The 26105-nt window shown below is 42.4% G+C and overlaps 1 protein-coding gene across 2 annotated transcripts in view; it reads left to right on the top strand.

Moving 5' to 3' along the window:
* The window catches only part of SLC18B1 (solute carrier family 18 member B1), a 46406-nt gene extending 23177 nt beyond the window's left edge, over positions 1 to 23229 (top strand). For both annotated transcript variants that reach the window (XM_070739862.1, XM_070739853.1), the window contains exons 6-14: positions 623 to 779; positions 3757 to 3893; positions 4280 to 4381; positions 5445 to 5536; positions 8482 to 8577; positions 11620 to 11694; positions 14943 to 15036; positions 15124 to 15173; positions 22804 to 23229. In XM_070739862.1, the coding sequence (XP_070595963.1) occupies positions 623 to 779; positions 3757 to 3893; positions 4280 to 4381; positions 5445 to 5536; positions 8482 to 8577; positions 11620 to 11694; positions 14943 to 15036; positions 15124 to 15173; positions 22804 to 22870 (870 nt within the window). In that variant the 3' untranslated portion in view covers positions 22871 to 23229. The remainder of the gene's footprint in view (positions 1 to 622; positions 780 to 3756; positions 3894 to 4279; positions 4382 to 5444; positions 5537 to 8481; positions 8578 to 11619; positions 11695 to 14942; positions 15037 to 15123; positions 15174 to 22803) is intronic.
* The last annotated feature ends 2876 nt before the right edge of the window (positions 23230 to 26105 follow it).

Genomic DNA, 26105 nt, shown 5'->3' with positions numbered 1-26105 from the left:
AAACAGACATACACACAAGCATACTATACATAAATTGTATAGGCCCCAGGGAGATGTCTCAATTCCCCCATGCCTGATGGCAGAGGTGGGTTTTAAGGAATTTACGAAAGGCAAGGAGGGTGGGGGCAGTTCTAATCTCCGGGGGGAGCTGGTTCCAGAGAGTTGGGGCTGCCACAGAGAAGGCTCTTCCCCTGGGACCCGCCAAATGACATTGTTTAGTCGACGGGACCCGGAGAAGGCCAACTCTGTGGGACCTAATCGGTCGCTGGGATTCATGCGGCAGAAGGCGGTCCCGGAGATATTCTGGTCCATTCTTATAGTACTCTTGTTAATAAATGATAGTGTGTTTGTTTGTTTATTTATTTATTTACTTACTTAATTTTATTTATTTATTTATTTACTTACTTAATTTTATTTATTTATTTATTTTGTTTATTTTTATTTATTTATTTATTTAATTTTATTTATTTATTTATTTATTTGATTGATTGATTGATTGATTGATTGATTGGTATGCCGCCCCTCTCCGAGGACTCAGAGTTATTCACCAAGCCCATGGTTTTCTTCCGGTGCCAAAAAGCCATCCTTTCTAACTGTATGGTTGTTTCTTCTTTCTTTTTAGGGCATTCTTGAAATTTTTACCGGATTGGGATTAGTGTTGGGTCCTCCGATTGGTGGATTTTTGTACCAAAGTTTTGGCTATGAAATTCCTTTCATTGTACTTGGAAGTGTTATGCTGCTCATGTTGCCGCTGAATATGTACATCTTACCAAATTATAGTAGGTGGAGGTTTTACTGCCTTCCTTATTACAACTGGGGAAAGGAAAGGGAACATAAGATTTGTCTCGTTTAGCTCAGTGATGATTCGTTCCTTCAAATTGAGCCCAAAATTTATGTTGGTAAGAAATTTGTTAAGGGAGTTTTGCCCTGTTTTACGACCTTTCTTTTCAATTTCTTAAGTGAATCACTGCAGTTATTAAATTAATAACATGGTTGTGAAATGAAACTGGTTTCCCCATTGGCTTTGCTGGTCACATGATCGCAAAAGGGCATCCCATGGCTCCAGGACACTGCAACCATCATAAACATCAGTCAGTTGCCAAACATCCAAATCTTGATCATGTGACCATGGGGAGACTGCAACAGTCATACGTGTGAAAAATGGTCGTAAGTCACTTTTTTTTTACAGCTGTTGTAACTTTTAAAAAAACCTTTTAAAACAAATTTATTATTTATTTATTTATTGGGTTTGTATGTCGCCCCTCTCTGAGGACTCGGGGTAGCGCACAACATATATAAAAAACATACATCTAGTCCAATTAATCCGAGTCTACGGAGAGGGGAGGCATACAAATCTAATTAATAATAATAATAATAATAATAATAATAATAATAATAATAATAATAATAATTTTTTAAAAACACTTAAAAATCCTAAAACACTTTAAAACATTCATTATCATTCACTTGATTAATCACAATAAAAACATTCATTGGTTAGGGGGAGAGATCTAATGACCCCAGGCCTGGTGACAAAGATGAGTCTTTAAGACGGCAAGGAGGGTGCAGGCAATGCAAATCTCTTGGGGGAGCTGATTCCAGAGGGCTGGGGCCCCCACAGAGAAGGCTCTTCCCCTAGGGCCCGCCAGCCAACATTGTCTGGCTGATGGGACCCTGAGGAGACCAACTCTGTAGGACCTCACCAGACGCTGCGGCAGAAGGTGGTGTCAGTGGTAATAATAATAATATTAATAATAATAATAATAATAATAACAACAACAACAACAACAATAATAATAATAATTTATTAGATTTATATGCCACCCTTCTCCAAGAACTCGGGGTGGCTCACAACAATAATAACAGAGTACAAATCCAATATCTAAAAACAACTTTAAAAAAAACCCCTTATTAATAAAATAATCACACAACCCAATCAAACCATACATAAAACAGTAGTTAGGGGAGGTGTCAATTTCTCCATGCCTGGCGGCAAAGGTGAGTTTTCAACAACTTATGAAAGGCAAAGAGGGTGGAGGCAGTTCTGATCTCCGGGGATAGTTGGTTCCAGAGGGCCGGGGCCACCACAGAGAAGGCTCTTCCCTTGGGCCCCACCAGATGACTTTGCTTAGTCAACGGGACCCGGAGAAGGCCCACTCTGTGGGACCTAATCGGCCGCTGGGATTTATGGGACAGAAGACGGTCCTGGAGGTATTCTGGTCCGATGCCATGTAGGGCTTTATAGGTCATAACCAACACTTTGAATTGTGACCGGAAACTGATCGGCAGTCAGTACAAGCTGTGAAGTGTTGATGAAACATGGGCGTACCTACGGGGGCCCATGATTGCTCCCGCAGCCGCATTCTGCATGATCTGAAGTTTCTGAACTACAGACAGGTGTTACATTTGTGTGCGGTCTGAAGCAGGTGTGTCAAACTCAAGGCCCGGCAGGGAGTGGATTTGGCATGCAGGGGGCTTACATCTGGCTCCTGGGGCTGTCCTGGAATCAGTGAAGGACTGGCTCTCAGTGTTTCCGCCAGCGAAAACAAAGCTTGGGAGGGCCGTTTTTAATGGCAGAGGGTTGCAGGAGGCCATCACAGCTGAAAACGAATCTTGCAAGGGCCACAGGCAGCATTCCACAGCTCCATTTTCACTGGCAGAGGGTTTCAGGAGTCTGTCACAGCTGAGATAGAGCTTGGAAGGCCGTTTTCGCTGGCAGAGTACTCAGGCCATCACAGGCAATTCGGGCAATGCCCACCCCGGTCCCCCAAGGTCAAACAAACCTTGATGAGGCCCTCAATGAACCTGAGTTTGATACTCCTGCTCTGAAGCATGCCCGAGTTCTGCAGCAATTGATTTATATATGTGCCAAAATATATACTGCTCAAAAAAATAAAGGGAACACTCAAAGAACACATCCTAGATCTGAATGAATGAAATATTCTCATTGAATACTTTGTTCTGTACAAAGTTGAATGTGCACAATAGCATGTGAAATTGACTGTTGCTTCCTAAGTGGACAGTTTGATTTCACAGAAGTTTGGTTGACTTGGAATTATATTGTGTTGTTGAAGTCTTCCCTTTATTTTTTTGAGCGGTGTGTTTTTATCTTAAATGGCATTCTGCCCTTATATGCCTCAGAGAAAGCTGATAAAGCAATGAAAAACAAGGGAGACGATGATAGCACAATTTAAAAAAAATTGTGATATTTTACATGGGTGTGTTCTGCGGGAAAATGTAGTAGATATAATTTTCTATACTGTTGAAAATTAATTGTAACGGCACTATTGCTAATGAAAATTGATAAATTTTTGATAAATACATTCAGCAGGTTCTTTTAGCATTTGAAATGCATATAAATGGGCCGGGCTGAAGGTGATATTAGGGCAAAAACTTCTAATTATTATTAGAACTTCTTGGAACTTCTAATTATGATGATGATTATTATTATTCATATCCATTTGCCAAAGTTGGGAAACACTGGTATACATGATGCTATTTTCTGACTTATTACATTAATCCTGCTCATAACTGATATTTTAAAAGATTCATATTTTTGTTTATAAAATGGTACAAATTAATAAATTCAATTTGCATGTCAGCCTGGTTAGATATTAACAGGGAAAGTCTATTTCCCCTTCTTTATCTGAATTCAGGACTATAGACTTAAGGATTAATACCTTTGAATGTGTAAATGTTTGTACAGATTAGTTACTATAATAATTAATTTTACATTCTATGCTTTTTAAATTTCAGATTCCGTTCCTAAGAAAGATTCATTCTTGAAGCTAATTATTCTACCAAAAATTGCAATCCTTTGTCTAAATATATTTGGACTAAGTTCAAGTATAGCCTTTCTGGATCCTACAATGTCATTATTTGTCTTGGAAAAAGTAGGTACATTTTGGAAGAAAAATAATATTTTTATATGCATCCTATCCATTTGAAAATAACTCATTAATCTTAAAAGATTTGATAAAAGATTTATAAATCATGGGTGTGTAACAAATATTAGCAGTTTTGGTTGCAATATTTCTAGATGTCTCATCCTACATTGTAATTCTAGTTAGCATTGCCAAAGGCTCATATGGGCTCCAAAATATAAATACGTTCATGCCTCAAAATTATACCTTTTAAAACAAGTGTGAAAAATGGTCATAAGTGTGAAAAACAATCCTAAGTCAATTTTTTCAATGCCGTTTTAAACGGTCACTAAATGAACTGTTGTCAGTTAAGGACTATTTGTATTGAATTAATATTGTATTCTTTCTTTCTATAGTTTAAATTGCCAGTAGGATATGTAGGATTGGTATTTTTGGCCTTAGCACTCCCTTATTCCTTATTTTCACCACTTCTTGGGTTTCTAAGTGATAAAAAGCCGGTGAGTACAAGATCATACCCCATCCTTATTTAAATGTTTAAGCATCTTTAGATTTGCCAGGTGTCCAAGATTTTTTTGCCTCTTCTCAAGAATGATTTTCCACTTACAAACCTGAGCCTCCAAACCTGTAACTGGAAAAGGCAGGAAGAAACCTCCATGGGGCCTCTCTAGGAATGTCCTGAGAGGAAACAGGGCCAGAAAAGGCAGGGAGAAGCATCTGTGGGGCCTCTCTAGGAATCTTCCTGGAGGAAACAGGGCCTCCATCCTCCCTATGGTTTCCCTAACCGCATGCATTATTAGTTTTTATATTGATTCCTATGGGAAAAAATGCTTCTTACAAACTTTTCTACTTAATAACCTGGTCACAGAATGAATTAAATTCGTAAGTAGAGGTACCACTGTAATAGAAATCCTTGTGTTGACATTGGATCTTACCAAATCTCATAGATCAGCTATGAAGATATTTTTCTGCCTACTGAGTTTCCTCGGCCAAGAAATAGTAAGAAATAGTAATACAACATATTCACAATGTGTGGAAGAACTAGACAGCTGCTTTGTCAAGTCCCATTTCTGATTTGATACATATGATGGAAACTTGCATTTGTGTTCATAGCAATAGCATGGCTCTCAGTAACTTAGAAAGCTGTGGTTAACTTTATCAAAAGCTTTATAGACATCTAATTGCAAAATTCCCAGTTTCCTTTTAGTAGCAGTAGCATTTTTAATTGGTTCACTTATCTTCCTACCCTTTACGAACCCATATTGATCCTCTTCAATTATTTTTGGTAATAATGACACACTTTCATTGAAAGAAAGAAAAACTGTTTTCCCTAGTCACTATTCGCTCTTAGGGAAAAGTAACCTCTTTCAGAGGATTGGTTACATCTTCTAAAAAGAACATGTTAGTTTCAGATTAAACTGGTTAAACTGAATACATGAAATGATTTAATGTGAGATTTCTAAGTTATGTCACTTTATTCCCTACTCATAGAATTAATGCATTCGATTGATTCAAATATGATATTTTGAGGAGAATCAAGTTCTTTTTTTCTCTCTCTTACAGAGATTAAGGAAGTGGCTACTAATCTCTGGAGCTTTTCTGACCACATTATGCTATTTTTTCTTAGGGCCTGCTCCCATTTTGCATATTGAAAGGTAAGATATATTTATTTATGTATTTATTTTGCCAGAACATATGCAAGATAGCAGGTATTGGTATAAATGGAATGGAATGGAATGGGATAGAATAGAATAGAATAGAATAGAATAGAATAGAATACTTTATTGGCCCAGCGTGATTCGACATACAAGGAATTTGTCTTCGGTGCATATGCTCTCAGTTTACATAAAATAAAATACACATTTGTCAAGAATCATGAGGTACAACACTTAGTGATGTAAACATGAACAAAATAAATTCAGATAAGTGGGGACAGTAGGACAGGGATGGTAGGCCTGCTGGTGTGTTTATGCATGCCCCTTTACGCCTCCTTTAGTTATTTCACTAACTTCGACACTGACAATTTTCCTGATCTGAAGTTTTTCTTTTCATCAAGTCAATAAGGAAAGGACTGTGTATTGTTATCATAATGACCCCCATTGGACTTTTGAGTGCATGGCAATAAAGCCAAGCGCTTGTTTCAGAGTTCAAAAAAATATAAGACGGAGTCTTATTTTCAGAGAAACACGGTAGTAATATCAAATGAAATAATGGTCATAAATGGAAGCTCAGCAGATACCTTTTGAAGAAATCAGCACATCTCCATAGCAATTAGACAGCTTTGAGTTTCAATAGCATAGGAATATATTAACAATTATGATGATTAGTCTGGAAATGGAGATGCTACTCTAAGGGCAGATGGCTCAAGCCTTGTTTCTGGATAGCAGGAATAAACAATGTCACCCTCTATCCGTCCTCAGCCTAGTGTTAATGCAACTATGCTTGTTATTTCTTGCTTCAGGCATAAATGGCTGTTTTCCAGCTTGTGCCAGCTCAAGCACTGCGGTCTGATTTCTTGTTCTTGCTGAAAAAACCTTTGAACTTTAATTAGTTACAGTGCATATTGGCTAGACCACCCTCTTATTTGGATCACTAATCTCTAAACTCTGTTTTGGCTACTGTTATTGCTGATGTTCCAGTTGCATATTGGTTAGGACATTTCTCTGACATACAGAGAGTCACTTGCTTAAAACTTAGCATAATCACCCTTCCTTGTCTATAACAATTTACCATGGCCGCTTTGGAGCAGCTAACTTACTGAGGCCAACTCCCCATAGCCAACTCATCATGGGACAAGAGTTGCATTATTATCAAAGAAACAGCAGAATAGAATCATTAAAGAAGAGATGTCAAAGGAGGGACAAAATGACAACAGTTAAAATAATGTTTTGGGTTAAATAATTAAATTGAATTATTGAATTGTTCTGCAGCAAGTCCAGCAGTGGGTTGCTCCTGGTTCGGCCCAGTTTGGCGAACTGGTAGTAGCGGCGGGAGGTTCTGCCCATTCACCCACCTGGGAAGTTCTGCACATGTGTAGAAACATCAGGCATGCGCACACAAACCAACCAACCAGTAGCAATGGGATTTAGAACCCACCTCTGAGCAAGTTGTACCATGGCAAGCTGCCCATGGTGAGTTATCACATAGCAAGTTGACTGCAGTGAGTTGGTCATGGGCAAGTTGGCTATTGTGAGTTGTTTATTTATTATTATTTATTATTTATTTATTTAGTCCAATGAGGGTTTTAGTGTGTGTGTGTGTGTGTGTGTGTGTATGTGTGTGTGTATATATATATATATATGTCACATGTTTAAGCTGAATTTGAAAATTAAGGGAGACTAGGATAGATCTATTTCGGCCTTATTTTGGCCTCATCAGCTAGCCATACCCACTGGGACTTGAACCTGCAACCTTTGCCTTGTAAGGCAGAGAATTATCCTCTAGGCTACAGTATCCAATCCCTTCAGCTCTGTACCAGGGAAGGGTTACATTTTGTGTCGAATCACCCTGGTATATTGAAGGAACATCACAGCTCCTTTTTTTGCCTCTCGGCAAAATATATATATACATATACAAAATATATATATACACACACATAGTAAAATACATGATGAAGGTTATAGAGGAGATACTCATAGTAAAATATATCTATGAAAGAATAGAAAAGAAGATATAGTAATAGAACATATCAATGAAAGAATAGAAGAAGAGATATAGGAATAGAAGAAAAGTTTAGGAAATATAGGAGAGCAATAGGACAGGGGACGGAAGGCAGAGTTGTCTCTTTCATTCCCTTCCCTTCTGTTTCCTTCTGTTGCTGCTATTTTAGGAAGTGGACTGAAACTCTCATCTTAGATGACGTGAAAAATTAATGAAAAGATGCACCAGTGATTCTGTCCCACCCCCCAAAAAAGCCAAATACAGTACTAAGAAATGTAGCTCACAAAAAGAAAAAAAAAATAATTGAGAAGAAAAATTTTAGATCAGTGAATTTATGCATGTCAAGCCAGAATTATGCATTTTTAACGGTACCTACCTCAGACATTATTGAGCCAAATCTGGAAAAAAGTGCAAGAATGGATCATTTTATTTATTTAAAGTTGGTTGTTATATCTGCATGCATGTGTATTTTGATACTTTAATGCTGTATGTATAGATTTAGCTTAGCTTTATTTAAATGCATCCTTATGAGTGCATACAATTATCAATTATTTTCTGGGCATGAAACATTGGGAGGGCCCAACAGTAAGGGAGGGCTTCTGTTCAGTAGCTGGCAATCTTAATTGAAACTTTGATTGGCAGATTTTGACTGAAGTGACCCAGAGTTCAGACAGAATATTTTTTAAATGGCTTGAAATCCTAGTAGCACCAACATGAAACCTGAATAGTTTAACCTAGCAGTCCCAACTAACAGAAAGCAGCATGTGTGGTGTCATTGCAGCCAGTGAGAAAGATACTTAAGAGATAAAAGAAGTGGTGGACTCTAAATCTCTAAAGTCACTGTCAGCTGGGTGGCCTTTTAAATATAAGTGACGTATGGCAGAGATACCATGAATTACAGCTGAAATGAAATGTTGTGTCTGTGCTTATGATTTTACAGTCGGCTTTGGCTTTTCATTCTGATGTTGGTCGTGGATGGTTTTGCTCTGGCAATGATTGGTATCCCAATATTCCCTGAAATGATCAATTGTGCCTAGTAAGTGATCTTCTCATCAAATTTATGCTATTCTTTCTTTCTTTCTTTCTTTCTTTCTCTATTTATTTATCTATCTATCTATCTATCTATCTATCTATCTATCTATCTATCTATCTATCTATCTATCTATCTATCTATCTATCTATCTATCTATCTATTTATTTGATTTGTATGCCGCCCCTCTCCGTAGACTTTTACCCTGAAAGACTAGAATAATTAACTACGGTTGTATGCACGCTTTCCTTCCTTCCCTCCCTTCTTTCCTTTCAGTCATGACTGACTTCTGGATGACTGCTTGGACAAGTCCTTGTAGTTTTCTTGGTGAGATTTTTAAAAACTGGTTTGTGGTTGTCTCCTTCCTATGGCCGAGGGAAAGTGACTAGCCCAAGATCACCTCGCTGGCTTTGTGCCTCATATTGGGACTAGAACTCCCTGTCTCCCAGTTTCGGGCCTGATGCCTTAACATAGGGGTCCCCAAACTTTGCAACTTTAAGATTTAAGACTGGAGAATTCTGGGAGTTGAAGTCTGCAAGTCTTAATGTTGCCAAGTTTGAAGACATCGGCCTTAACAACTGCATGTCCTCGGAGGCTCCCTGGAAGCTAAAAATGCCCTGATTTTCTTTCTCTCTTCCTTACTCCCATTCTTTTTCTTTCTCTTTTCCTTCCTCTCTTTTTTCTATCTGTTTCTCTCTCTTCCTCTCTTCCTCTCTTTCTCTTTCCCTCTCACTCGTTCCCTCTCGGCTTCTGGGCAGGTTTGGAAAACTCTGAGTTGATGATGATTTTTAAGAGAGCGATTGCTCACTGCTCATCTTAGAGGGAACTATGGCACACGTGCCATAGGTTTGCCATCACTGCTCTAGAAAGAGTGCAGAGAAGAGCAATAAGGATGATTAGGTGAAGAAGGAATCAAACTATTCTCCAAAGCACTTGAGGACAAGAAGCAATGGGTGGAAACTAATCTAGGAGAGGAGCAGCCTAGAACTAAGAGGAAATTTCCTGACGGTTGGAACAATTAATTACTGGAACAAGTGGTGATATGCAACAGTACGCCATGGTTCGTAGCAGCACCCACTGGTGGTTCAGAGAACCGATGGTGGCAATAATAATAATAATAATAATAATAATAATAATAATAATAATAATAATAATTTATTAGATTTGTATGCTGCCCCTCTCCGAAGACTCGGAGCGGCTCACAACAACAATACAAAATACAAATCCAATGACTAAAAGCAAAACAGATAAAACCCCTTAATTTAAAAAACAATCATACAACCCAAACAGACCATACATAAAACGGAGCGGCCGAGGGGAATCAATTTCCCCATGCCAGGTGGCAAAGGTGGGTTTTTAGAAGTTTGCGAAAGGCAAGGAAGGTGGGGGCAGTCCTAATCTACGAGGGGAGTTGATTCCAGAGGATCGGGGCCACCACAGAGAAGGCTCTTTCCCTGGGTCCCACCAGACTGCATTGTTTTGTCGACGGGACCCAGAGAAGGCCAACTCTGTGGGACCTAATCAGTCGCTGGGATTCGTGCAGCAGAAGGCGGTCCCAAAGGTATTGTGGTCTGATGCCATGAGGGGCATGAAGTAGCGTAAGGCTCCTCCCATTCTCCCAGATGTCACAATTTCCTTGTTTTTTACACTCTGCGCATGCACAAAGTCGTCTGCGCATGTGGAGAGAGTGAAAAAGTGTCCTTGACAGGAAGCAGCAGGGAAGCAGTATCCAGTAGGGAAATAGATTTCGCCACTGAATGGAACGATTTGACTCCAAAAGTTGTGAATGGTTCTCTGGAACTTTTTAAAGAAGAGATTGGACAATTGTTTGTCTAAAATGGTATAGGTTGTCCTGCCTGAGCAGGGCGTTGGACTGGAAGACTTCCAAGGTCCCTTTCAACTCTGTTGTTCTATTCTAAGCAAACCATGGCAGAGTTCAATGAGTGACCCAAGTCACTAAAATTATTCTAAATTCTGAATACAGTGATCCCCCGGTTATTGCGTCCCCGACCATTGCGAACAGGGTAATTTGCGATTTTTGAACCCGGAAGTCAAAACACCATCTGCGCATGCGTGCCCTTTTTTTCTATGGGCACGCATGCGTAGATGGCGCCGGGCAGATCAGCTGCTGGGCGGCTTCCCTGGGTCTTCCCCCTCTTGCTGGCGGGAGGGCGAAGCCCCCCCAGCACCCGCTCGCCCGCCCTTCGCCCTTCGCCCGGGAAGTTCGCCAGGAGTCAGCGGAGAACGGCGCGCCTGTTTGAAAACGATCGGAGCCGGCCGGCTCCGATCGTTTTCAAACAGGCGCGGCGTTCTCCGCTGACTCCTGGCGAACTTCCCCGCTTTAGGAGTCAGCGGAGAATGGCGTGCCTGTTTGAAAACGATCGGAGCCAGCCGGCTCCGATCGTTTTCAAACAGGCGCGCCATTCTCCGCTGACTCCTAAAGCGGGGAAGTTCGCCAGGAGTCAGCGGAGAACGCCGCGCCTGTTTGAAAACGATCGGAGCTTTCCAATAAGTCCCGAAGACAAATGTCAAACTTCCGCGTTTGTCTTCGGGACTCATTGGAAAGCCGCGCGGGTGTTTTAAAACGTCGCCGCCGACATGGGGGGCTTGCTAGCACCCCCCCAAACCCGGGTTGGGGGTTGGGGGGGGTGCTAGCGAGCCCCCCATGTCGGCGGCGACGTTTTAAAACACCCGCGCCGCCCCCAATCTTCGGCTCCTCGCTAGCGCTGCGGAAGTTAAAAACACCATCTGCACATGCGCAGATGGTGTTTTTACTTCCGCAGCGCTACTTCGCGAAAACCCGCTCGTTGCGGGGGGTCCTGGAACGGAACCCTCGCAACGAGCGGGGGATCACTGTATATTGTATTGAGGAGAAAGACAACCCTTGTTATTTTTCTTTTCTACATTTAAGAACAAACTGTTCTGTTACATATGTTGCTGCTCTGGGACTATTATAATTATTTTTGTGATGATTACCTTTTTAAATGTTTTGTAGTTGTAAATGTCACATCTGGGCATAACTCCGGGTTTCTGCCTTTCCTTCTGCAGTGAGAATGGCTTTGAGGAAGGATTAAGTTTATTAGGATTGGTGTCTGGACTCTTCGGTGCATTATGGGCACTTGGGTATGTAACCATTTATAAAAAAACCTATACATGATCAGAAATACAACCGTTGACAACAGCATTTGTTCCTAATGCAACAAATCCCAATTTTTTCCCCTCTTGAAAATAAACATAAGATTTAAAAGCAAAGTAATATATAGTAAGTGCTTATTAATGCTAGCTGCAATTATTAAGTTGAATGATATTTTTATTCCCAGTGGGAAATAAAAGACAAGGATAAAAGTATGTGAACAGATAAAGAAGGGTTTTTAGAAAAATGTTTATAATCTCATGTGTACTGAACATATTTTCCAGCTGCCAAAACTTCCTTCCTTCAATTGAGATTGATTCATTCAGTCATGGGCACATTTCAAAGCTTGTATTTCTTAATTGCCTGGAAGGTTTGGAATTTATTTGTTTATTAGGTTTTACTTCATCTTTATTATTTTATAAGTAACTCGAGGCAGCAAATTTCAGTAAATTGGACCCAAACTCACCAGCGCTCTACTTGGGGCTACCTTTAAAGAACATTCGGAGACTCCAATTCGTCCAGCATGCAGCCGTGCAAGCCATTATGGGTGTGCCTAGATACATCCCTATTAGTCCAGCACTCTGCGAGCTGACTGGCTTCCGATCAGTGTCTGAACACAGTTTAAGGCGTTGATCATTACCCACATGGTTTAGGAACAGATTATTTTTCACGGCTGTCTTCTGCCTCACGTGTCCCAGGGACTGAATAGATCACACAGAGGTGGCCTTCTGCACAAAAGTTGGCCAAACAACTTTGGCCAAACAACTGCTGGTGGAACCACGGGGAAGAGCCTTCTCTGTTGTGGCTCCAGTCCTCTGGAACCAGCTCCCCCCAGAGATTCGTACAGCCCCCACTCTCCTCGCCTTCCGAAAGGTTTTGAAAACACACCTATGCCGGCAGGCCTGGGGCCGTTGAGCAATAGTTTTCCGCACCGGGCAGTAGTATGAATGAGTGATGATTGTATGTTGCTTACATTGTGTTTTAATTTTTCTACTTGTTTTTATTCTATGTATTGGGATATCTTAATTTTGTAATCATTTTATTGTTGTATGCCACTCTGAGTCTGCTGGGAAAAGGGCGGCCTATAAATTTGAAAAATAATTAAATAAAAATAAAGCTGACTTTCAGCTTTGAGGCAGGACTAAAATTCATGGTCTCCTGTTTTTTAGGACAGCACTTTAAACTCCTGTGCCAAAATGGCATATATAGAAAAGCTAGCTATACATAATTGCTCTTAAGGCTGTGTTCACAAATCCAGGCCCTCTTAAAGCACGTATATCTTTTTCCTGGTTGGTTGGTTGGTTGGTTGGTTGGTTGGTTGGTTGGTTGGTTGGTTGGTTGGTTGGTTGGTTGGTTTAGGTGGGTTGGATTGGTTGGTTGGTTGGACTTATATCCCGCCCCTCTCCATGGACTCGGGGTAGCTTACAACATTTTAATTAAAAATACAATAGATAAAATATTCTAGGCCAATTAATAGGATAATAACTTTAAAAAATTTCTTAAAACCAAACATTTAAAATCAAAAAGTCACACACCTACTCTCACACCAGATACATTCATTGGGCAGAGGCTGGGGTCTAATGACCCCAAGCCTGGTGACATAAATGTGTTTTCACATTCTTATGGAAGGCAAGGAGGGTGAGGGCAGTGCGAATCTCTGGGGGAGTTGATTCCAGAGGGCTGGGCCCCCCACAGAAAAGGCTCTTCCCCTAGGCCCCACCAGCCAGCATTGTCTGGTTGATGGGACCCTGAGGAGACCAATTCTGTGGGCCCTCACCGGTCACAGAAAGCGGTTTATATGATGCTGAGAAAAGATTTAGCAGCCTTAAAAGTTGCATGTAATTATTTGATTCATTAAAACAGCAGCAATCTCTCTTTCAGGAAGCCTCAACCAATATGTGCTATAATGAATAAAAGAAATACTCTACATAGACAGGTTCAAAGGAATTCATCCAAACCATTTTTAAAGCATGCAGCAAGTTAATCGCTTGATATATACCTAATTTTTTACCGTTAGACAATAGAGAATTCTGATAGAATTCTGACATGTTATATACATAATAGGATTTCCCATTATGTTTAATTATTGCTGAAGTTCAGAGAGTTCTGGTAAATATTGTACTTTATCCCCCATTCATTTCTAAACAATGTAATTAAAGAATCTTTGTCCTGCAATGGTTACTGAGAAAGATCCAAAGATTAGAAAGAAGGAAAGAAAATGGGTGCCATTAGAGAACTAGAGATAGGATGTTAAAGGTACATTTGGAAATGTAAATGTTTATAAAGCTAGCACGTGGTACAGAATCATGGTTTATCAAATCAGAAACACTATGCTGACAAATATATGTTGCCCCCAACAATCTGGGTCCTCATTTTAATTATTTATTATTTATTAAATTTGTATGCCGCCCCTCTCCGTAGACTAATGATCTCGGACGTTTGGAAGGCTGAGTCAACCGTGAGCCAGTCAGGGATGAACTCCTGGCAGTGACCCGATTTAGCCTGCAATACTGCATTCTAATGGAATTTGGATGAAATTCATCCTTAGTAACCTGTGGTCTGAAACTACTCAGATATCCTTGGTTCAAAGGGAAAAACTGGAGCCATTTATTTAAAAGCTTATTTCTGGGGAAGGTTCAGAAGAGGGTAGCAAAACAGATATGGCAGGATAGCTACCTGCCAAAATGGATTATTTATTTCTTTATTTCTTTATTGGATTTGTATGCCGCCTCTCTCCACAGACTCGGGGCGGCAAACAACAGTAATAAAACAGTATATAATAATAATCCAATACTAAAAACAGTTAAAAACCCATTATTATAAAAACCAAACATACATACAGACATACCGTGCATAAAATTGTAGAGGCCTAGGGGGAAAGAGTATTTCAATTCCCCCATGTCTGGCGGCAGAGGTGGGTTTTAAGCAGCTTACGAAAGGCAAGGAGGGTGGGGGCAATTCTAATCTCTGGGGACAGTTGGTTCCAGAGGGCCGGGGCTGCCACAGAGAAGGCTCTTCCCCTGGGTCCCGCCAAGCGACATTGTTTAGTTTTAACAGGATTAGTGTTAACTGTGGAATCCCCCTGATTGTGAGAGTGGAATTCCCAAAAGGCAGTTTGTGTGGATGTTGATGACCTCAATCTATTCCTCCCTACTACATAACTATTTCCAGATTTTATATATTTTCACACCTATGATAAATTTGGTATGTATGGTTTTGTTTGTTTTTTTGTTTGCAGGTCTTTTGTAGGTCCAACTTTAGGTGGTTTCTTAAATGAGAAACTGGGGTTTGAATGGTCTACAGTCATACAAGGAGGATTCACATTGTTAAGTGTATGTACCCTAACATGATTTATTCATTCTATTATTATATTTAAATATGAAGTGTCACAAATATACTAATATTTGCTTTCTCTGAAGGGACTAGCAGCTGCAATTTATTATATCTATGAAGGCATACAAAGGAGAAGGTACAGTGAAATTTTATTCTTTCTCTTAAAATTTGAGGAAAAGAGGAGACTACTTCATTATTGATTCTCATTTAGACAACCAAAAAAAATGCTAAGTTTTGTTTATGTTTTTCCGGAATTACAGTGATCTCTCGATTATCGCGAGGGTTCCGTTCCAAGACCCCTCGCGATAATCGATTTTTCACGATATAGCGGTGCGGAAGTAAAAACACCATCTGCGCATGCGTGCCCTTTTTTCCATGGCCGCGCACGCGCAGATGGTGGAGTTTGCGTGGGCGGCGGGGAAGACCCAAGGAAGGTTCCTTTGGCCGCCCAGCAGCTGATCTGCTCGGCAGCGCCGCAGCAGCGAGGAGCCGAAGATCGGGGTTTTCCCTTTGCGTGGGCGGCGGGGAAACCCCGATCTCTGGCTCCTCGCTGCTGCGGCGCTGCCGAGCAGATCAGCTGCTGGGCGGCCGAAGGAACCTTCCCTGGGTCTTCCCCGCCGCCCACGCAAAGGGGAAACCCCATCTCCGGCTCCTCGCTGCTGCGGCGCTGCCGAGCAGATCAGCTGCTGGGCGGCCGAAGGAACCTTCCCTGGGCCTTCCCCGCCGCCCACGCAAAGGGGAAACCCCGATCTTCAGCTCCTCGCTGCTGCCCGCCCGCCGCTCGCCCCGCCGCCCGCCGCTCGAGAGCAAGAGGGGGAGAGATAGAGAAAGAGAGAGAAGGAAAGAAAGAGATGAGAGAGGGAGGAAGAGAGTGTGAGAGAGGAAGAAGCAAGATAGAGAAAGAGAGAGAGAAAGAAAGATGAGAAAGGAAGAGAGTGACGTCATCGGGTGGGAAAATATTTTTAATTAATATTTTTTGAAAGATCGCGATATAGCGTTTCGCGAAGATCGAGATTGCGAAGATCGAGGGATCACTGTAATAGGTTACGTTTTTCTCATTCCAGAAAGGTTTAAATCCACATTTGGATTTAAATGGTCAAATATGAAGCATCTATTTTCATTTGATTTACATAACTGTCACTTTTACTTGATTCTAGGCAACTTAATAATAAAATGCACAAATAACATGAAATAAAAAAATAAAAATAAAACAGCTAGCAGAAAGGCATCATCCCACCAACGATCAGATGGGTCTAGGACAATTTGGCATGGTCAACTTGCCACAGCCAACTTGTTGTTGTGTGAAGAAATGGTGAAATAGAATCATTAAAGAAAGGGGGAACAAAATGAAAATGAATGACAAAAAATATTTTTAAAATTACTTTAAATACTTGTATTGTTGAATTGTCTACTGTACAGTGAGTTGTCTTATGTTCAGTTGGCCTTGATAACTTGTCCCGTGGTAAATTTCCCACAGTGATTTAGCCAGAAGGAATGAGGAGTGGCAATTTGGTTATGGCAAGTGGGCTGCACAAAGTGTCCCATTCCGTGCTCAGAAGCCTAGACTTGGGATTTACAAAAAGCCACCAGGGATGGAGCCAATCTAATTTCAGGGGTGGTGATATTCCAAAGAGTGGGTATTATGGTAAAAAAAAAAAAAGACTGTCCTTCTGGTCCATGCTAGTTAACATTGTTTAGAATATGGTACTCGGAGCTTGCCTCTCCTACCAGATCTAATAAGATGATTAGATATCACTGGGGAGAGATATAAGTAGATTAGATTAGATTAGATTTATTGGATTTATATGCCGCCCCTCTCCGCAAACTCGGGGTAGCTCACAACAAAGTAAAAACAATACATAATAACAAATCCAATACCCACCAATCCAATTACAATCTAAGCTAAAAAATTCATTAAAAACAACCCCAGAATATTAAAAAACAAGCACACAATCAATCTAACACCAAAACAACATGGGCAAGGGGGAGATGTTTCAGTTCCCCCATGCCTGACGGCAGAGGTGGGTTTTAAGGAGTTTGCGAAAGGCAAAGAGGGTGGGGGCAATCCTAATCTCAGGGGGGAGCTGGTTCCAGAGGGTCGGAGCCGCCACAGAGAACGCTCTTCCCCTGGGTCCCGCCAGACGACATTGTTTAGTCAATGGGACTCGGAGAAGGCCAACTCTGTGGGACCGAACCAGTCGCTTGGATTCGTAGACCAGTCCCATGCCATGAAAGGCTTTAAAAGTGACAGACAGCACCTTGAATTGCACCCAAATGCACATCAGAAGCCATTGTAGCTCCTGAAGCAATGGTGTTAGACGTGCTAACTAACTAGTACCAGTAACTGCCCATGCCACCTCTCTGCACCAGTTGAAGTTTCTAAATATTCTTCAAGGACAGTCCCATATAAAGCAATTTGCAGTAGTCAATCTGGAGGTCATAAATGCATGAGTGGCTATGAATAGGGGGCCCTCAGTCCATGAATGGGTGCAATTGACGCTCAACCCAAAATTGTGCAAAGGTGCTACCTGATCTTGGAGCAGAGCTGCAAATCCGGGAAGACCTCCAGATTTTGCACACGGTCTGTTTGAGGTACCAAAGCCAAATATGAAAGGGTCCTAATGAGGAGGTCCAAAAACTCACTGAGTCTGGTTTGGGTTTTGCTGAAGGTGACTGTGCCCCATCTAGGCCCCATAACTTCCAGATATAGAGAGAACCTCTACAGCAGGGGTCCCCAAACTTTTTACACAGGGGGCCAGTTCACTGTCCCTCAGACTGTTGGAGGGCCGGACTATAAAAAAAACTATGAACAAATCCCTATGCACACTGCACATACCTTATTTTAATGTAAAAAACAAAATGGGAACGTACTATTTGGGGGGGGGGGGAAGAAGTCTGAGATTCATATATGTTTATGTTTTGTTTTTAATTTTCTTTTGTTAACATCTGATTGGTTATACAAGGTTTTCTAGGTTTATAGAAAAATATAGAAAAATATTTATAGAAAAATATATAAAGAAAGAAGAAAGCACTTTGGCATAATGGTTAAGTTAGAAATATAATTGGTGTTGTACTTTTAGAAGGAACATTAAGGAGGGAATTTAATTAAAAGAAAAGTATGTACCTGGATCACAACATTAGAAAAAAAAACTTTTGCAACTTTTTTGATGATTGATATTAGTTACTGACAAAATACTGCATTTTATTCAGGGAAAATTAGATGGTACATTGTATTGTTTGAATGTATGTTGAGAGAAATTTTTTAAAAAATTTACACCGCCCCCCCAAAAAAGTCCTTCCTTCCTCCACCCCTCAATTCATTTCATTCTTCCTTCCTTCCTTGTTCCCTCCATTTCTTCTTCTTTCCCTCCCTCCCTCCTTCCCACTTCTCTTCCCTCTCCCCTTTTTTCCTTCTGTCTCATTTGTTTTGTTTCCCTCTCCCTCGTTCTTTCCCTCCATCATTTTCTCATTTTTCTCTTTCTCTCTCTCACATTCCCTCCCCCTCTCACTTGTTTTCTCTCCCTCTCTCTCATGCTTTCCTTCTCTCTCTCTCCTTTTCTTCTCTCTTCCTTCCTCTCTTCTTTTTTTTTTCTGCCCTGCAACGCGCCGCGAGCCAGTCGGCTGCAAGCAGAAGCTCCAAGACAGTGGCACCAACGTCGGGTCGCATTACATTGCTGGCGCTGCGCTGGGCATGGGCACGGACTGGCACTGGCCCACTGGCTGGGCCGGGACAGAGGTGCCAGCCCCATGTCCAGCGCAGCGCCAGCAATGTGCGGCGTCCTGCAACACATCAAGCTGCCGCCGGCGCCAGTGCCTTGCAGCCAACCGCCCCACCGCCACCCCACGCAACTGCTCAGTGCCCTCCCGCTCGACCCACGTTTGGCTGCGCCACCTTCGCGGCTTGCCCTGCTGCCCCGCGCCCGCCAGAGCTGCCCGGTGCAGACTAAGTGCGGGGCAGAGTAGGCGGCGGCGGTGGCTTCAGGCCCGCCCCCAAACTGAGCTTCCTTTGGCTTTCTTCGAGGCAAAACTGCAAAGCTCACCTGCCGCCTCGAAGGAAGCCAAAGGAAGCTCAGCTCAACGAGGACCGGCTGTTGGTCTCTTGAAGCTGCAGCCGCCGCCGCCCACCAAGGAGATCCCTTCGCCCGAACAGAGGCGGCGGCGGCGAGCTCAAGGAACCAAGAGCCGGTCTTTCTCCGCGCTGAATTGTTGCAGCTTCTGAGGCCGCATCCGCCTCCAGGCGAAGGGATCTCCTCGGTGGGCAGCCTCGGTCCGAAAAGGACCGGCTGTTGGCCCCTTGGCGGAGGCAGAGGCGGCCGAGGCCGCCTCTGCCTCCGCCAAGGGGCCAACAGCCGGTCCTTTTCGGACCGAGGCTGCCCACCGAGGAGATCCCTTCGCCTGGAGGCGGATGCGGCCTCAGAAGCTGCAACAATTCAGCGCGGAGAAAGACCGGCTCTTGGTTCCTTGAGCTCGCCGCCGCCGCCTCCGTTCGGTTTTTTTGCGTTTTTTTTGCACCGGTGAGGGAGAGAGAGAGCGGGAGAGTGCTGCTTTTTTGCTTCTTCGCTGCCCGCGGGAAGAGCCGGTCTTGTTTACTGCCCCCTCCAGACGCTCTTGCAGGGCTTCCAGGCTCCCCGCGGGCAGCGAAGAAGCAAAAAAGCAGCACTCTCCCGCTCTCTCTCTCCCTCTCTTTCTTGCGTTATTTCTCTCTCACACTCCCTTTCTATGTCTCCCTCTTTCTCTCTCTCTCTCTCTCTCCCTCTCCGCAGCAGACCCCCCACACGCCAAAAGTGCCCAAGCGCGCGCAAACCTCACCGGTGCAAAAAAAAAAAAAAGCAAAAAAGCGGCACTGGAGGGACAAAGACGGTCTGCAGCTGAGCGTCTGGAGGAGGAGGAGGCGGAAAGCCAGGGGGCGGGGAGGAAAGCAATTGGCCAATTTCTTTCTCAGAGGAACTGTTGCTGCTCTGCCATAGGGTGCTTTCCTCCCCGCCCTCCTGGCTTTCCTCTTCCTTGCCGCCGCCAGACGCTCGGCAGCAGAGTGGAGATGACATTCGGAACTTAGTATATTATAGATGGTAAAATCTCGTACGCTGCCACGGGCCGGGTAAATGACCTCAGCGGGCCGCATCCGGCCCGCGGGCCGTAGTTTGGGGACCGCTGCTCTACAGCATCACTCAGATGGCCCAGAATATGAAGCGCTGGTGAGACCACATTTGGAATACTGTGTTCAGTTCTGGAGACCTCTTCTACAAAAAGAAATTGATAAAATTGAACATATCCAAAGACAGGCTATTAACATGGTGGAAAGTCTTAAGCATAAAACTTATGAGGAAAGACTTAATGAACTCAGTCTGTATAGTCTGGAGGACAGAAGGGAAAGGGGGGATATAATCGAAACATTTAAATATGTTAAAGGGTTAAATAAGGTTCAGGAGAGAAGTGTTTTTAATAGGAAAGTGAACACAAGAACAAGGGGGCACAATCTGATGTTAGTTGGGGGAAAGATTAGAAGTAAGGTGAGAAAATATTATTTTGCTGAAAGAGTAGTAGATGCTTGGAACAAACTTCTAGCAGACCGGGTTGGTAAATCCACAGTAACTGAATTTAAACATGCCTGGGATAAACATATATCCACCCTAAGATAAAATACAGGAAATACGTAGTATAAGGGCAGACTAGATGGACCATGAGGTCTTTTCCTGCCGTCAATTTTCTATGTTTCTATGTTTCTAATATGAAGCTGAGTAATAGCATCAGCATGTTCATGATATCTCACGTAATCTGTTGAATGACCTCATCCAGAGGCTTCAAATAGATATTAAAAAGGAGTGTATAGTGTTCCCTCGATTTTCGTGGGGGATGCGTTTCAAGACCGCCCAGAAAAGTCGAATTTCCGTGAAGTAGAGATGCGGAAGTAAATACACCATTTTTGGCTATGAACAGCATCACAAGCCATCCCTTAACACTTTAAACCCCTAAATTACCATTTCCCATTCCCTTAACAACCATTTACTCACCATTATTATTGGCCAATTTTGGCCAATCAGCAATGGCAGACAAAAGTTTGGCGATGACGTATGACATCATTGGGCGGGAAAAACTGTGGTATAGGGAAAAAACCGCAAAGTATTTTTTAATTAATATTTTTTGAAAAAACGTGGTATAGGCTATTCGCGAAAATTGAGGGAACACTGTACTATGTTCTGTGGCACCCCATGAAGTAGGGTCTGTGGGCTGGACTTCTTCTCCCCTATCAACAGTAATTGAAACCAATCCCAGAGGAAGGAAGAGAACCAGTCCATCATGTCTTCCACCTTCAACTCCTGGAGCCAGTCCAGAAGGATACCATTAGTTGGTATCAAAAGCCTCTGAAAGTTAAAGAAGAGCAAGGTCGCATGCACCAGCCTATCCCACTCCTGCCAGAGGTCATGCAATCATGGACACACCTACCCCATCTTCCTCCCTCCAGAGGTTACCCAGCAATGCGATCAACGCTATTTGAGTCCCATACCCAGGCCTGAGTCCTGACTGAAAGGAGTCCAGATAATCCACTTCTCCCAGAGTCCTCTGAACCTATCACATAACCGCCTTCTCTACAGCAATGCTCTTTTCTGGAATCAGACAAAAATAAAATAAAATTGTAGCTATCTGTGAGTGGACTCTGTGAAGCAATAGCATTGTTTTTTGCAGCCAGTTTCCACAGTGTAGTACAATTTATTTATTGGTTTACGCCAGGGGTGGTCCTACCAGTGCAGTCCATGGCACCGCTTCGGTAGTAGCCCACCGATTGCACAATTTGGGCACAGTGGCTCCATTGCTGTCTTTTCTGGTCTGTGCGTGCACTCATGCCCTCATCCCCTCGAGGTTCAATTACTGCAACGCTCTCTACATGGGGCTACCTCTGAAAAGTGTTTGGAAACTTCAGATCATGCAGAATGCGGCCGCGAGAGCCATCGTGGGGCTTCCAAGATTCACCCACGTTTCTTCAACACTCCGTGGCTTGCATTGGCTGCCGATCAGTTTCTGGTCACAATTCAAAGTGTTGGTCATGACCTTTAAAGCCCTACATGGCAATGGACCAGATTACCTCCGGAACCGCCTGCTACCGCACGATTCCCAGCGACCGATAAGGTCCCACAGAGTTGGCCTTCTCCAGGTCCCATCGACTAAACAATGTTGTTTGGCGGGCCCCAGGGGAAGAGCCTTCTCTGTGACAGCCACGGCCCTCTGGAACCAACTCCCCCCGGAGATTAGAACTTCCCCCACCTTCCCTGTCTTTCGTAAACTACTCAAGACTCATTTATACCACCAGGCATGGGGAAGTTGAGATAGCTCTTCCCCCTAGGCCATTACAAGTTATGCATGGTATGTTTGTGTGTATGTTTGGTTTTATAATAGGGGTTTTTAGTTGTTTTTTATGATTGGATTGTACATGTGGTGTTTATTATTGTTGCTAGCCGCCCCGAGTCTGCGGAGAGGGGCGGCATACAAATCCAATAAATTATTATTATTATTATTATTATTATTATTATTATTATTATTATTATTATTATTATTATTTCCCCTTATTTTTGGCTCCCTGAACATGTGTGGGAGCACAATCGCACTAGGGAAAGCAGTGCACCGACAGGCCGGTAAGAGGAACCGGTCCCTGGAATTTTACCCAAAATAAATATGCCTAATTATGAGGGAAAATGTGCATGTATTGCCTTTTTGTCTTTGTAGTGTCCAATATGCTGAGAACATTTTTTCCCCCTTTTCCCTTTGCATAGGTCCCATCCTGGAATTCGTGGTGCTTCAGAGCAAGAGAGGACTCTTCTACTTAATGAAGCTGAATGAGATGTTTCTCTCATTGTCAGTTTAAATCCAACTTCATTTTGCAGATTGAAGAGCATAATGTGCAAAGAACCAAGCAAATGTCATGAAATGTAGTTCTTTCAAAATGCCCCTTCGCAATTTTGGGATTATAAAAGCGTTAGTCTCTAATTAGACAATAACGTGCTATGTTGTTATTAGAAGAGCCATTCCAATTTTAGCCTTTTTTCATGTCTATAGTGGCCTTCTGAAAATGTTGCACTGGAAAAGACTGTCAAAGAGATTTACAGGGTGGAAGCGTTTTGCACAAAAGGTGATTTTTATACTTTGATACAGGGATATACACAAAGAATGCAGACTAATAAAGTATTATTATAAATGATCCTTCTTTGGTTTGGTCAGTTTACTGGACGTTGATATGGAACTGCATTCTGTACATGCATTTGTACCTTCTCCTTTTTAAAGACACTTTCTGAAAGTCAATATCAAGACAGAAGAAACAGAACGCGTACATACCAAAGCTCATAAAGTCAAAGCATTCAATGTACATTTAAAGCCTAGACTTCCAAAAGGGCAGCAAATGTTTGACATGAAGCACATATTTAAATCACAGCCTTGGGTGTGCAAAATTTTGTGTGTCAGTGACATTGAGCACATTTTGTTGATTTGAAGAAGGATGCAAATAGCCCTGTTAATCAGAGGTGTGTGCAGTACTGTAGGTGTTTAACGCCCCTTCCTCCATCATTATGTCCTTTCACAGTCATTAATTGGGAAGAGCATTATAATGCTCATCATATAATGAAATATGACGAACTAGTCTACTCCAGTATCTCTTAACTAAAGGATATTTGAGAAGATAAGCAAGCTTTGTTTTAAAATGATAGGTGTGTGTGTGGTGGGTCTACTAGACATCCTGGTGGTTGGTACTCATGCACCACTTAACTGGAAAATTAATTCACCAAGTGAACAAGCAAGAATCAGTTCAGGGGAAAGAAACATGATATTCATTCTAAAGCAGGGATGGACAATTAATTTTGGCATGGGGCCGCATGAGAAATTGGGATGGTTTTAGAGGGCCAGACTAATATCATTAACTCAGTTCATGTGTGTGTGTGTATACACACACACACATATATACATATACAGAGATACAACAGACATACATATATATACTGTATATTGTATGTATGTATGTATGTATGTATGTATGTATGTATGTATGTATGTATGTATGTATCAAATGTTTTTAGCTGAAATTTTAAAATTAAGGGAGACTAGGATGGTACCATTTCGGCCTTGTTCTGGCCTCATCAGCTAGCCACACCCTTCCTTACTGGGATTCGATCTGGCAGCCTCTGCCTTGTAAGGCAGAGAGTTAGCAGTTGAGCCACCAGACCTTGATCCCTCCAGCTCTGTACCAGGGAGGGGCTACATTTTTTTTTTAATGTGCAGCTAGCTGATGAGGCCAGAACAAGGCCGAAATGGTACCATCCTAGTCTCCCTTAATTTTAAAATTTCAGCTAAAAACATTTGATACGTACAAAATATAGTTGTCGGCTATGAATAAATTAACTGCCTTGAAATGGTCCTGGGTTGGGCCTAGAGGCAAAAAGGAACTGTGACGTTCCTTCAATATACCAGGGTGATCCGACATTATATATCTATCCTAGTCTCCCTTAATTTTCAAATTCAGCTTAAACATGTGACATATGTATATATATATATATGTGTGTGTGTGTGTCATGTTTTTTTTTTAGCTGGACTTTTAAAATTAGGGGAGACTAGGATGGTCCCATCACCAGGGTGATACGACATAAACACACACACACACACACACACATATATATATATGTGTGTGTGAGTGTGTGTGTGACATGTTTTTTTGCTGAATTTGAAAATTAAGGGAGACTAGGATAGATCTATATATATTCATAATGCAAAGTCATAAAATCATACAGTACATATCATAAACCCCTTGTTTATCCTATGTATCATCCATTAATTTTACCCACGTAATTCTATATAGTTCTAAAATTCTAATCCAATTTTACGAATGAATACATCCTAATCTTAAACAACACCTAAATATATATTTTACCATCATTCCATAGTCAATCCATATTTAATAATCATCCCTCAAATTTCTACCACTCTCTCATTTCTAGGTAGCCCACCCTCTCTCCCTTTTCTCTCTCGTTTGTTTCTCATTTCTCCCTCTTCCTCCCTTATTCCTTCATTCCTTCCCCCTCTCACTTCCCCTCTCTTTTTCCATCCCTGTCTTCTCCTCCCCTTGTGTGTGTGTGTGTGTGTGTGTGTGTGTACACTCTTGAACTATTTCCAAAAACAGGTGAGGGCTGGGTCTTTTTTTCTTTCTTATTCTTTGGGTGCTTTTTACCACATACTTTTAATCAAGAGTCACTTCTTTCTCTCTTTTGTTTCTTTGCCTCAATCATTTTCTCATTTCTCTTTTTTTCTCCCCCTTTTTGCTCTTATTTCTCTCTCCCTCTCTCCCTTTCATTTCTGTTTTTCTCTTCCCTCTCATTTTCCTTCTCTCCCCTTCTCTCTCTCATTTGTTTGTTGTTCCCTTCCCTCATTCTTTCCATCATTTTCTCAGTCCCCCATTTCTTTTTCCCTCTTGTCTCTTTGCCTCCATCCCTGTCTATGGGAACCAGCCAGCAGCCTACCCCACTTCTTCAGAGCTTATCCTCTGGTTTCACACAGAACGTCCTGGTTTTACAGCCATCTGAGCCATCTGAGGACGATCGACTCCTCTCCTGGGTCCTCGGGGTTTCGCCTTCACGTTTTGGGGGTGGGGAAGAAGCTGCTGAGCCCCCCCCCCCCGGCAGCCTGATGCTGGCTTGGAAAGGGATCCAAGGCCAGGGATCCTCTTTCTCTCTCTCTCTCTTCCTTCCTCCCCTCCCTCCCTCCTTCCTTCCTCTCCACTTCTATTTTCCTCCCTCTCTTTCCCTTCTCTTTCCCTTTTATTTCTTTCTCTCCACTTCTCTCTCTCTCTTCCCTCTTTCATCCTCCCTCTTCTCTCCTCACAGAGGACTCACCCAACAAGCCTCCACCCTCCGACCCCGGACTCCCATTCAATCCCCATTCTGCAAACAGGAGCTGACAACTCAAGAGAGGAGGAGGAGGTGTGTGTGTAAGTTGTGCCCAGCTTGGCTTTTGGCAGGCCTTCCGTTACCTTGGCCTTGGAGATGCCTCAGTGAGCAGGCACAGAGACTCACCGCCTCCTCCGGGCACAATCCCC

This window comes from Erythrolamprus reginae, chromosome 1, assembly GCF_031021105.1.
Source record: "Erythrolamprus reginae isolate rEryReg1 chromosome 1, rEryReg1.hap1, whole genome shotgun sequence".
Lineage (NCBI taxonomy): Eukaryota > Metazoa > Chordata > Lepidosauria > Squamata > Dipsadidae > Erythrolamprus > Erythrolamprus reginae.
The sequence above is the reverse complement of the archived record's forward strand: the minus strand, read 5'-3'. Positions and strand labels throughout refer to the sequence as shown.